At 30.8% G+C, this 13,991-nt stretch overlaps 1 protein-coding gene across 2 annotated transcripts in view; it reads left to right on the forward strand.

The window, feature by feature from the left end:
* The window catches only part of LOC108684098 (ankyrin repeat domain-containing protein 6), a 24,401-nt gene extending 15,813 nt beyond the window's left edge, over nt 1-8,588 (forward strand). For both annotated transcript variants that reach the window (XM_018188191.1, XM_018188199.1), the window contains exons 4-10: nt 3,785-3,994; nt 4,477-4,575; nt 4,686-4,923; nt 5,109-6,007; nt 7,106-7,346; nt 7,937-8,179; nt 8,387-8,588. In XM_018188191.1, coding sequence (XP_018043680.1) covers nt 3,785-3,994; nt 4,477-4,575; nt 4,686-4,923; nt 5,109-6,007; nt 7,106-7,346; nt 7,937-8,179; nt 8,387-8,550 — 2,094 coding nt within the window. In that variant the 3' untranslated portion in view covers nt 8,551-8,588. The remainder of the gene's footprint in view (nt 1-3,784; nt 3,995-4,476; nt 4,576-4,685; nt 4,924-5,108; nt 6,008-7,105; nt 7,347-7,936; nt 8,180-8,386) is intronic.
* Nucleotides 8,589-13,991: the final 5,403 nt, after the last annotated feature.

Consider the following 13,991-nt stretch of genomic DNA (forward strand, 5'->3'; position numbering starts at 1 on the left):
TATGCATATATAAAATATCTTTAAATATATCTTATCGTTATTTCTATATTAATCAATTGCTTCTTCAAACCGATCGCAGTAATAAGTGAAATATGAATTGTTTTTAGTTTAAGTTTGTAACAAATTTAAAACAAATTAAAATTTTTTAAATAATTTTTAATCCATAATTTTAGCAATGTTAAAAAATTTATTATTATTTGTTAAAAATCATATATTATAAAATACATATTTAAAAATCTTATTTAGTTATAAAATTTAGTTGTAAAATTACAACTTTAGTTTATAATAAAATAAGATTTTTAAATATGTATTTAATTCATTCAACAATTAAATTCATAATTAGCTCGATTTTTAATGAATAAATTGTAAATACGTTTCACTATGACTCATCATCATTTCATGTATTTTTTTGTATAATAAAAAAAATGACCTATTATTACAGAAATAAAATACTCTCTCATGGAAGAATGAAAGATAAGACTAATTTAAATAAAGGAGAAAGACAATAAAAAGGGAGAGACGACAAAAAAGAATAAAAAAATTGATAATTTTTTAATCTCTTTATTTTTGAACATTTTTTACATATTTCTTCCTCTTTTTTCTATTATCTTTTTTTTTATTTTTTATTTTAAAACTCGATTTAAATTATAAGAAATAGTACTAATATATTTTTTAATTATCTTTATTTAAAGTTAAGAAATGTTTGTATAAAATACTACTAAAATACTAAAATACTAAATTTTTTCCGCTTTTTCGAAGTTATGTGTGATTGTTAAAATATAATATATTAAATATTTATTGGATTTTTATATATACAGAATAATTCAATTCCATGCTTTGATTATTTATCGTTATTAGAGAGATTTACTCTCTGATTTTTAGACAGAAATAATTAACATGATCAAGTTACGCGATTCTCAAAGTTTTCAACAAGAACACCCTATATACTGATCAGCATTGTGCACGTATGGGTTAAATGTGTGCGGCGATGCTGTCGCGAGTGGCATGGCACGGTTCATCGACCAGCGACTGTTCGCCGAGTATGGGCGAGCGGTTATAAGTCTCTCGGTCATCCTCTTTTGCCCATTCGCCTTTTTCCTTTGTTGCACTACACCGTGTACCGTACACCAGTTCTATGAGCACCAGCTGCGCGATCGCGCGCTGTGCGCACGGCATGGCATGTCATGGCAACTTTTGTGAAGTTCGCTGGCGAATCAGGGATTTCAATTAAATGACGTAATAAATTTCTTGAAAATTGATATTATACGAATTGAGAGCTGTCCTGATTGAATGATATTATAATTATAATGAAAAGAATAAGTTAATTTTAAAAGTCAATAAAATAGTTTTAGATTAAAAGTATAGCTGTTATTTTGTAACTTAAGTTTAGTAACTTAAAATTGTTGCAATGACTTAATTCGCTATTATTCTCTTGATTCTATAATATATAATATTGTCTTTTTCAATTTTTTAAAAATGTAGTAGTTATTGTATCACAAAAGTTATCATGCAAAGAATACAAAAAATATTTTGATAAATTTTTTCAGAATATTTCATGAAATACTTTAAAACTTCGCCGAATATGTGTCTCTTTAAATTCTTGGATTTGGCAAACTGATCTATTAAATATCGTGAAAATTTTTATTTTGTAACTTTGAATTTAACAAGCTTGAAAAAATCAATTTTCTAAAAATTAAATAAAGATTAGATAAAATATCCTTGTTCTACTTTATATTGTAAATAAATAGATAAAAACAGATTATAAATCTTTCAAATTTTATGTAAAAATACTTATACTATTTAATGAAGTGTGAACTAACAGTTAATTATGAAATAAAGATAATTATTAAGATAATTATTAAGATGGCGAAAAAGATAATAGAATGCCCAGAAAATGTGTTAAATAAATAAATAAATGGTACATAAATTAATGGTACATTTGCTTTGTACGAACTGATTAGTGTCTATTGTTATTATAGTTACTAATGGTAACAATTATTATTAACAGCTATTATACCTTACTATCTGTAGAACGTAAGGTAAAACACAACTCAGGTATTCATATTTATATTCAAGATATACAGGGTGTTGCAGAAAAATTAATTTTTTAAATTTATGTAATGTCGACTACAATTAAATTTGAAAAAGAGAGGGAGAAGGTGGAAGAAAGACAGAAAAAGGTATTAATCTTTTTTAATTTTCCATATAATTTTCCATATAGTTTTTATACATATAGTATATATTAAGTATCTATTGTGAAAGAAATAATTTTACTGAGAAAAATTTACTAAAACTTAATATTAGTTATGGGAAAAAGTTCGTGGCATTTTTCCCATTAGATGGCATTAAAAAAACACCACGAACTTTTTCCCACACCTAATACATATTTCTTTGAATATAACTAAGTATTTACTTACAGTAAAATATTTACTCAATAAAAAATGATAGTTAAATCAAATTAATGGTTTTTCAAAAAAAAAATTACATTTATACATTTACTTAGAATATTTAAATATTTACTTAGAATTATACAAACAAATTTTTATAAAAATTTAATATTTTTTTAAATATAAATATGTACTTAAAAACAATTTTTTATTTAAAAATTAAAAATTATATATAATCTATAATAAAATTAATCTATAATAATATTAAAATAAAGTTATAATAAAATTAAAAAACGAAAAGGAAAAGAGCTACGAGCCTAAAGTTAATCATTACAATTTAAAAATTAAAAACGTTAGTAAATAAACATGTTTTTTAAAAACTTTTATAAAACTTTAATTTGCCGATAATAAACAAACAAACAAAAACAAATGTTTCGATTCCTATTGGATCATTATCAATATTAACAAAAATAACGATAAAATTATTACAAAGAGAAAATATATAAAAATTATACTTCACTCTCAATCGCAGTATTAACGTTGTCAATAACCATGTAGTAAATATTGTAATTAGAATGTTGATATCAATGTATTCCGGTAACAATATATTCCTCTAATGTATATAGAGATAATGTATAGAGATAGAATATAGACACATAATTATTGTTTCTGTTAAAAAGTACAAACATAATGTAAAAATGTAATAGAAACAAATAATCAGTAATATAAAATAATAAGAAAAACACTAAGAAGCAAGTAATAAATAAATAAGTAATATAATGTAACAAGAAATGTACACTAAAAATCATTAATAAGAATTAAAATTGTTTTTGTTAACATTGATAATAATCCAATAGGGATCGAAACATTTGTTTTTGTTTGTTTGTTTATTGCCGGCAAATTAAAGTTTTATATTTTTAAATGATATGTTTATTTACTAACATTTTCAATTTTTAAATTATAACGATCTTAGGCTCATAACCTTTCCTTTACGTTTTTTAATTTTATTAAAAATTATTATTATAGTATAATAAAATTACTTTTCACAAATCTTCTTAATTATTCTAGAGATAAAAAGAGCGAACTAGAAAATAAGATAAATATAAATTGAATAAGAAACTGAATAAGACCTCTTTCAGCTCTTGATCTACTCATCTCTACCATAAAAAATTGAAACACAACAATCTCCATTTGAAATCTAAATGATACAGTTAGAAGAACTAGAATTACTAGGAAACCTACTAACATGGACTGTTCAATTAAAAGATCGAGAATTATTATATGAAGAGTTATGTAAATCCTATGTCTGAGATTGATATTCGTGCCTCTTCTGAGACACCTTATAGTTTGGGCCGAGCACCAAGCAGCCATCGATGAATATATCTGCGTGTTTTCAGCATGGAAACTCGGCACTGCACGAGGCATCATGGCGTGGTTACAGTCGAACCGTGGCGGTTCTGGCGAAGGCCCTCGGGACTCAACGGGCCCCACTGCACGCTAGGAATCTCGCTGGATTTGCACCGCTTCACCTTGCTTGTCAAAATGGCCATAATCAAAGCTGTCGAGAGCTCCTCCTAGCCGGCAGCAATCCCGATCTTCAGAACAACGTGAGCAATCTACCCGAGCTTTTTTCTTCCAACCACTTTATCGTATTTATCGGCGCGTGGATCACGAGAAAAGAGTAAAGCAAGAGGTTTAGCGTTCTGAGAAGCTAAATTTTTTAAAATTAAAACATATGTAGACAATGATACGTAAGTTCGTTTTTCGTAGACATATATAGAAATATGTATATTATTTTATAATTATATGTGTATAAAATTATAATAAATATACAGAGATATAATTGCAGAAAATAAAGTGATAATGTATTAATTTTGTTTATGTGAAATAGGATAAACAAACTAGCAACAATAATCAAAAGGAAAAATTTCGTTGGTATAAATTAAAGATTAAAGATTAAATAGATAACAAGAATATTAAACTGTAATTGCAGTATAAATAATAAAAAAATAAAATAAAAAATGTTCTTCCCCAGACAAATTATATAGTTATTCCTTAAAAAGTTAATTCTTTCTTTTACTTGTTTCAGTATGGCGATACACCGCTTCATACTTCGGCCCGTTATGGCCATGCTGGTGTAATGCGTATACTAATCTCAGCTCTGTGCAAAGTATCTGACCAAAATAAAGTAAGTATGAGATAATAAATTTCTATTAAATAATACAATTATAATACAATTATTTATTTTCATTTTATTTTACGATATAAATCCATTCTAGAATAATTTATCTATTCTAGAATGGCGATACTGCTTTGCATATAGCAGCAGCGATGGGTCGACGGAAATTGACGCGTATTCTCTTAGAAGCTGGTTGTGATCGAAGTCTACGGAATAAACAGGGCGAAACGGCAAAGGATATTGCTCGTCGTAAGAATCATACCGAAATCTTGGAAATTATTTCTAAGGCACGCGGTAAAAGCCGGACGCGCAGCAAAAGCCGTGAGAGAGACTTGGTAGATGGCAAAATAGATGACGGTAAGAATCTAGTCTAATTAAAAAATTAGCTGGATAGATAATTAGTTTGATAGATTAGTTTGTTAATGATATGCTACGAAAAACTATGATATTGCCTATTCATGAATATTGCATTATTTTGTAAAGAATTTGATTAAGTAGTTTGAAATTATCAATTAATTAAAATATTTAAATCATTTTATCAGGTAAGGCAATGAAGTCAGATAAAAAACGAGAAAAGACTGGAAGTGGCACCAGCGGTGGTGATAGTTCGAAAAAAGACCGAAAGAAGTATAAATCCAATAACAAACAGCACAAAGTCCGCTTTGAAAAAGCTATTATGGGTCGACAATGGTCACCCTATGGCTGCCACTATTACCCAGATCCGGAAGCATTTCCTCAACCTCGTTTGGATTCATTACCTTCTGACCCCTTAGGGCGAGGTGAACAATATTACTTAGACTTGGCGGGCAATATCAGAAAGGGCCCAGTAGGTGTCGGATATACATGCTATTGTGCGCCATTTTTCCGACATATGGAGGCAAAATTGGAGCGAGACAAGGCCGAATTGAAAGCACATATTGATCAGGCACATGAGAAGCTGGACCTAAAAGTGGCCAATCTGGAAAGGAGAACCAGGGGACAAATCTCGGAATTGACTAGGTGCGTTCAAGAGGAGCGTTCCAGGTGCGACGAGAGGTATTCGCATCTTCAGCAACGTCTTCAACGAGGTGGTAGAGGCAGATATAGCGAGAGGCCAGCGAAAACTAATTATAATCAGTCGGAAATAATATTACCAACGAGAACGAGATCATTAGAGGATCTGTTGGATGACCGACCGCAGGATCGCAGCTTTGAAATTCCCGGAGAAACGCCGGTTCATCGTGGAAGTCTAGACGATCTTGATATACCGGCTATACCTAGACTTAGTACGTCTATGAGGGACCTACCTTCGGGATCTGGAATAGTTAAATCAGCGCTCAGAGTATTGGATATTTCTCCGAAATTGAACGAAACATTCGATGGAGCCGTTAGGGATGGAACTTCGTCCTTAGACATGGCGCCAATAGATTCAATTCCTGTGAAAGGGAGACGTCAACAAAGAGTAAGATTGAACTGTATTATCATCTGCTTGCTGTAATAATAATTATTTTTTTATAAAATAAATAATGAAACAATAATTGTTAATGGTTATTTGCAGTGATTTTAAATTGAGATTTAGTAATTATTGATTGTTTTTATAGTTTTATAGTAAAAAAATTCAATAAGCTGTTTGTCAACAAATTTGAATAGAAAATTGGGGCAAGATTGATATTAATTATATTTAAACTCGTGTTTTGCCAGCAGACATATCTGCTGACAAAATATGATAATAGAATCTGTAATTCAATTTTTATCATTATATTCTCTGAATTAAATTACATGATTATAATATACGTGGGTCATTTGATAAGTTTGGTAAATTTCCATGAAATGGCACTACAATCCATTTGATGACGCGACATCTCGAAAGATCCACTCTTCGAACCCCTTTAGGCCAAATTTCAGCCAGAAGAACGCATAATTTGGTAGTCATTTGAAGTAGGCTGTCTCAAAGTCTGCAAAATACTCATTGACAGCGATTGACAGCGAATGACTTCCTCATTTGATGAGAATTTCTTTCCACCGAGTCAAGTTTTTAAGTTTGGGAACTGAAAGAAGTCACACGGGGCCAAACCCGGAGAATAGGATGGATGAGAAATCAATTCATAGCTCAATTCGTAGTTTTGTCATTGCAACGGTCGACTTGTAGAACGGCGTGTTGTCTGGAAGAACATTTTTTTGCGCGCCAATCTCGCTTCAAATGACTACCAAACATGAACTATGCGTTCTTTTTGGCTGAAATTTGGCCTAAAGGGATTTGAAGAATGGATCTTTCGCGTCATCAAATGGATTGTAGCGTCATTTCATGGAAATTTACCAAACTTATCAAACGATCCACGTATTAATATATCTATTATAATATTTTTCATGGCATATTGTTGATAAGAATTATAATCAGACACTTTGCAAAATCTATATTTGATTACAGTTGATTATCAATTTGTTGATGTAATATAAGATTTTTCGATAATAAAAATCTCTACTCTGGATTCTTAAACAATTTATTAATTATGTTAATATAGAATTAAAAAAAAATAAATGTTCATCTAAATGTTTTAAGAATTGCGTGTCGTATGACATGCATAGCATAAACATGTCCATGGATGAAAATAAGATTCAGAAGATTAGTGACGGGAATATGACGGAGTGGAATCGTCGCAGCGTTCATGAGATGATTAAGCGATTTCAGCAAGTACCTGATATGCATAATAGTTGGCGAAGAATTCGCTCCGGAGGCAGTGAACAGACCAGTCTGGAAGAACATACCAAGTGCTCGCAAAATCAGAGGGTACATTCTCAAGGTACATTCTCAAGGAAGTAATTCTTGAATAATAAAATATGTTGCCAGACGCATGTCCAAAATTGTAACATGAGATGGATATTTTTTATGTTCCAATTTTGGACATGCGCACAGAAAAATCTTATTCTATTGCTAAAAAAATAATTACTCAATTTACTTTTTTTTCTTTTAAATAACGATTATTTTGAACAAAGAATGTTTTCTTGTAATAAATTATACTTACTACAAATTAAAATTATACTTACTACAAACTCATTACTTATTCAAAACAAGAATTTTTCTTTGAAGAATAAACTTGATTGAAGAAGTGATTTTATATACATATAATGAGCAAATCGAATTTGTTAATAATATTTACTAACATTGACTGAGATTATTGAAATATTGTTTCAGAAGCCATCATAACATCTCATATATATTTTTGGCTAAAAAATAAAAAATATTAACCACCTTATTAATTATTATTTAAAGTTTTAGCACTTTTTTAGCATAAAAATTAATTTATGGTATTCGCTGTAAATTATCCTTGTTTTAAGAATCCTTTAAATTTACGTGTAATGCATAAATCCTAATTGACAATTAATGTCGCAGAAAACGAAAGTGAAAGCAGCGAAGGAGAAGATAACGATGTTGAACAAACTAAAACATATAAGGAGATGAACTGTAGAAAGGGTATCTCCAAAGATGTGCCTTATGACAGTATTGCAAGAATGCCGTACAGATCACGTAATCCCGTGTACAGTCCAACACCACCTCTACACGACACTCATAATGATTCTGGATATAGTACTCGTATGTATGGCTCCAGCAAAGGCGCATCGCCTTCATTGTCAGGTAAACATAAAAAGATACAACATTAGAGTAGATAAATAATAAATGATATATCTATTAAACATTTATTTAACAGGTTGATTAAACCTAAACTTCAAGATTTCTTAAATTAATACATTTTGTTTTATTAAAATCCTTAAAATTAATTTATCATTAAGAACTGATAAAAATAGAATATTACATATAAAATATTATTTTCTTTCTATGCAGGTCAGCTAGACTGTGATGTGATCTTATCACCTTCGACTGGATCATTTACTAGTGGAGAACAGCTCGCTGCCTTATTGGAACAGCCAAGGAGACATGACCTCACGGTTTACGAGCGAAATGCTGACAACGTTATCATTAACATCGGTACTGCCAGTTTGGTTTAGCATAAAGAGATTTTAGCTACAATCGACAAAAATATAACTTTTTAAAATATAGTCGTATGTTACATTGTACATATTATATATAACGTCATTCGATCTAGAAATGTTAAAGTAATGATTATTTTATTATGTTAATATAAGTGTCACTATAAGTGTCATATCCGTTGCCATTATTCCATAAAAATAAAAATAAACTTTAAACAAGGCAATATTTATTGTTTATAGTAAATGTTAAGAAGATCCCAGTCCACTCAAATTTTGATAAAGATATACTCAATTGATGCGTTTTCTCATGATAATGAAGGATCTATAAGAAAAAAATGTCGCTCTGCTCTGCGAGATATTTTAAGTTAAAGTTGACGATTGTGCAAGTTAGGAAATTTGGAATTCGGGATGTGAGATTTCCAAATGGGTTTTTACTGCCTCTAAAAAGATTGTTTTCACATCTCACATCTTCATGGGTTAGAAATATTCCAAGCGGACACTGTCTCAGCTATAACTTCTGGTGATTAGATTCGCCGAGTAATAGGATATTTTATATAAATAGGATATTTTTTTGTTCGGGGTGACGGCGTAGCTATTGAAGCGTTACTATCTCCACATTTAGAACTGGGATAATTTATTTTGCGTGACAGATTTCCTAACCTGCATAGTCAACTTTAACTTAAAATATCTCGGTTCGTGAGGTAGAGTGACATTTTTTTCTTGTAGATTCTTCATTTTCATAAGAAAACACATCGATTGAGTATATTTTTATAAAATTTGAGTGGGGTCTTCTTAACATTTACCGTTTATATATTATAAATTATATTGTGTATATATATATAGATAGGTATGTATATAAGCGAATATTAAAATTGAAAAAACAAAACTGGAAGCTTGATCACTGCTGCTGGTCATATCCTCCAAATTCTGTTAAGTTTTATTAAAATCATTACACACGTAAGTATTGTAAATAATAAAAAAAATTATCACTTTTAATTATTATATAGGTCTGTTTTCTGTGGCTGAACCAGTGTACAGTGTTTAGAACTTAAAGTAAAATATATGGTATATGTTTGATATTTGTCGAAAGCGAGAAAGAGACTTCTAATGCAATCTAGTGCAGGAATAGAAAACAGAAATCACTTAACAAAGATGTATAAACAATATTTTTATTAATGATAAAACAAATTCAATTATTATCTTGGAATTTTTAATTGCTAATAATTAATCACAGATAAGAACTAAAACAAAAGTAATTGTTTATTGTAATATACAACGTAAAACAGATAATAAGTTGAAGTTATTGACGTTAGTTATTTTACAGTAACGCGATCGCGGAGGAGTTAAATAAGTGCGATTGTGGCTAAAGCTATATTATATATAATATTGGGTTTCGATTACCTTAAATATTGAATAAAATACTTTTAGTCGATATATTTTATTATAATTAAATGTCTGGATTATCCAACTAATATCGAGATTGTCGTTGAAGAATTGTAAATACATTTGTATGGCATCCTTAGGCCCGATTGCACCAACTTATTTTGATTTTAAATGAAGCTTAAAACTCTTTCTGTCTCTATCTCTTTTTGATTTTAAAACGAGATAGACTCGCTTAAAGTCAAAGCGATATTGATGCAATTGAGCCTTAATCGGGTTTAATAACAGTAGTTTAGTTTCCACCGAGGGTTTAATCCAGATCAGAATGTAAGAGCCAATCAACTAAAGTCGAATATTCCCCTGTTACAGTCGAACGACAGGGGAACTCGACTGTAGTTGATTGGTTCTTACATTCTGATCCGGATTAAACCTTCGTTGGAAACTAGGCCATTGAAATCGACTGTTCAGGTTAAGAAGTTGATCACACCGATGAAATATTGCGATATAAGAATACACTGTAAACACTGCAGTAAAATTTTCATTCATCTGCTTTATTTAGATCTACCGGAACAGTTACTCGCATTAATTCCGCATCCGCAAGTTCCGCTTAATGAGATATAGGAAAATGAATTTCTTCGAATCAATTACTGGATTCACACTGGATTCCGACATACATCATATGCATTGCAAGCAATCAGAAAATAAGATTTTGTTTCCTATCATCGTCACGAAATAAAATTTTGCTTTCTGATTGTAGAACGTCGTGCGACGTCAGATCTAGTGTGAATCCAGCAAATGGTAGAAAAATGAATTTCTTTGGATCGGAAATCACATATATATATATACATTGCTGTGTTTTATGTACTCATTTTAATTTTGATTTATATTTTCACCTTTCTGTATATTATATATACGACATTCATGTTCTGATCATATTGACCTCCATATTTATTTGGAGATTTAATTAATTACCTTTAGGATTATGTTCAGATCCATCCAAGCCCTACCCAGATATCATTCTATTCTTGTTTTTTTACCGAAACAAGGATGATACATAACACTCGGAAAACACTTATGTGGGAATCCGAGCATGTTGATTAAGACCCTACACACAATAGAAGGAATAAAGAATAAAGAATGAACGATTTCAATCTATCTAAAACCGTGTATTTCAATATATCCGATTTCTGATAGGTTGGAATTGTTTATTCTTTATTCCTAATTTCTTATTCCTTCTATTGGGCACAGGGCCTAACTATGCGCTTGTAGGAGATTTCCTCCGTTTAAACTAACTTAACAAGCTTAGTTTTTATGAGTTTATGTTATACATGCACAGCTGGTCACAGAACGATTGCAACGCAGCTTGCTCTCCAAGTGATTGATTCTTACTCATGGATTTATAAATAAGAACCAATCGCTCGGTGAGCAAACTGCATGAACTGAAACTCATCGAAAAAAGTGTTGCAACCTTTGTAGAGGCCGGCTGTACACACAAGCATCGACGGAATCTGCAAAAGAAATAAGACCGCAGTACAGACTTTTGCATGACGCATAAGCCCGTATCCTCACACGCGCAACAGCGCTTTGACACCGAACGCTGATTAGTGAAAAACAGGTGATGGAGGTAAATTTTACCCCTACAACCAGCTTTTCATCAATTAGCACTCTCTATCAAAGCGCTGTTGTCTGTATGAGGATCCGAGTTAACGCATAGTGCATAAACGAATTAACTATTCAGAATCTTTCCTTTCCTTCCATTCCATAAAGAAGAAGAATTTCGATTCGAATTAGTTGATTCCTTTATACACTGTGCATTATGTGTTATGCAAAAGTCTGTGGCTACTAAAAGAAAACGACGGAATCGGCGGAATGAAGCCACGACCAATCACGAACTTTTCACAGTTCCACATTCCATGGAAGCGCATCCTGAAGATTGGTAATTAATTATTACTTTTAGGATTAGATTCCATCCGAGTGCTACCCAAGTATCACTCTATTTTTGTTATTTATCAAATATTAAACAAGACACCCGGAGAATATCCAGGCGGAAATTCGAACATGCCTCAGCATGTTGATCAATCATGCGCTTGTAGGAGACAATTTTCTTCATTAAACTGGCTTAACGAGGTTAATTTTTATAAGTATACGTACGTAGTACATGTATACGCACATATGCAGGCATCGGCGGAATCCACAAAAGAAATAAACTTGCGCAAGAAAATGGAGGAATTGGTGGAAAGAAGCCACAACCAATCACGAGCGTTCGCCAATTCCGCACTATGGAACCACATCTTGAGACCAATTACGATAAAGTTAGTGCACTCTATGTAATTTTATCTATGGTTAACGCTAAAAAGTTCGTTTCTTCCTAGTGTTGGCGGTCCCAATTAAGCTTGATCGACTATTGATGAAACCAGCCTTAAAAAATTCATGGCTAATTTAAAGCAGTGGATTTTTGTTTTTAAAGCAGTGATTAAAGCACTGAATTTATATAAATTGTGTTGAATTTTAATTGCTTTTCTGGTGATTTTGAGAAAGTCTTCATTAATAAAAGATCCTTTCCCATACGTTTTTTTCGTAAATGTTTTATGTTAAATTTGATTATATCGGTTTTTAAAAAGAATGACCGCGAAAATCGCACGTTTTTTGGCACTTAATTGTGGAATTGTGTGCCAAAAATTTTACCTTATATTCAGATATTAATCACAGAGCGGTTTAAAGATAAGGTGAAAATTATATCAGAGCAGAGAGGGATGGAAATGGATTTTCGCATAGATGTAATATGTGCTCCTCCCTTTCCATCCAGCAAACGAGAATGGATTAAAATGAATTGAAATTTTTTTTTTATTCGAATGCGTATTTTAAATAGCGAATACTTTTTTTTGGATTCAATTGGATTGAAAAACTGCATTTCCTATTCCAAATTTTGAATTGAACAGTATTCATAATTGTGTTTGTGTGCACAGAAAAAGCTAATATTATTTTTAGATTGAAAGGCATAAAAATATGTTCCATACAATTTCTATATATGTGAATAAAACGCATTCAGAATTGGAAAGTATTCATTTTAACATTCGTGAATCAATATTTCTGAAAATCTGAATCCATTTCAATTCATTTCAATTCATTCTCATTTGTGAGGCAGCTGATGATAACGATTGTTACTTCAATCTGAAATTTCTTTGTAAATTGCTTGGCACACAGTTCAGTCAAAAACTTGAGGGCATAAAAAATAGGCGAAATTATAAAATGTGATTTTTTTGAGGTCACTTTTTATATTTGTATAGGTTATGTTCAGATTGTTTTAATATATTATAATGTTATAATTTTATAATTCTAATCCAAGTAATGGCAACTTTAATTCTTTATCAAAAATTATTACTTTTAGAAAAAAATTAATGTATCAAATGAAAAATTAAAACTCAAATGCTACAATCTTACATTGGAGAAACTGGGAGAATGAACCTACGGATAAAAGAACATCAATGTGATGTCAAGTTAAAACACGTCACGTAATCAGCATTATCAGAACACAACATCGAAATAGGACATCAAATACTGTTTGACAAAATGACCACAATAGTCAACATTACGTCAAGAAAGAAATTACTTCTCAAGGAAGTATAGAGAAGTCATAGAGATACAAAAACATCCTAATAATCTAAATAGAGATAATGGATACAATATAAATAAAATATGGAAAATTATTCTCCTGGTTATTCTCACCTTTCCTTTTCTCACCTACAATTCTCTTTTTTCTTTTCCAACAAGTAGCGTAATATATAAAAGGAACGACCCGGAGGAGCTCAGTATCAGGTTGCTCCTCGCCCTGATGAAGTGGGACTGCAGATTCATGAAAGGTTGGCATTCCAAGAATAGATCTGGATACGGAGAAAACCCGCGAACGCATAATCTTTATATAGAAAACACTTGTGGAAATCTCAAGAATATTATATAAATGATATTAACTTTAATATTTTTATAAAAGATTTGATATCAAGAACTACAAAATTAGATCCCATTTCTTTATACCATGCCAAATTAAATAAATAATGATATGATTATTAATGAATATTAAT

The sequence above is a fragment of the Atta colombica genome, unplaced genomic scaffold, assembly GCF_001594045.1.
Source record: "Atta colombica isolate Treedump-2 unplaced genomic scaffold, Acol1.0 scaffold10, whole genome shotgun sequence".
In the NCBI taxonomy this organism is placed as follows: domain Eukaryota; kingdom Metazoa; phylum Arthropoda; class Insecta; order Hymenoptera; family Formicidae; genus Atta; species Atta colombica.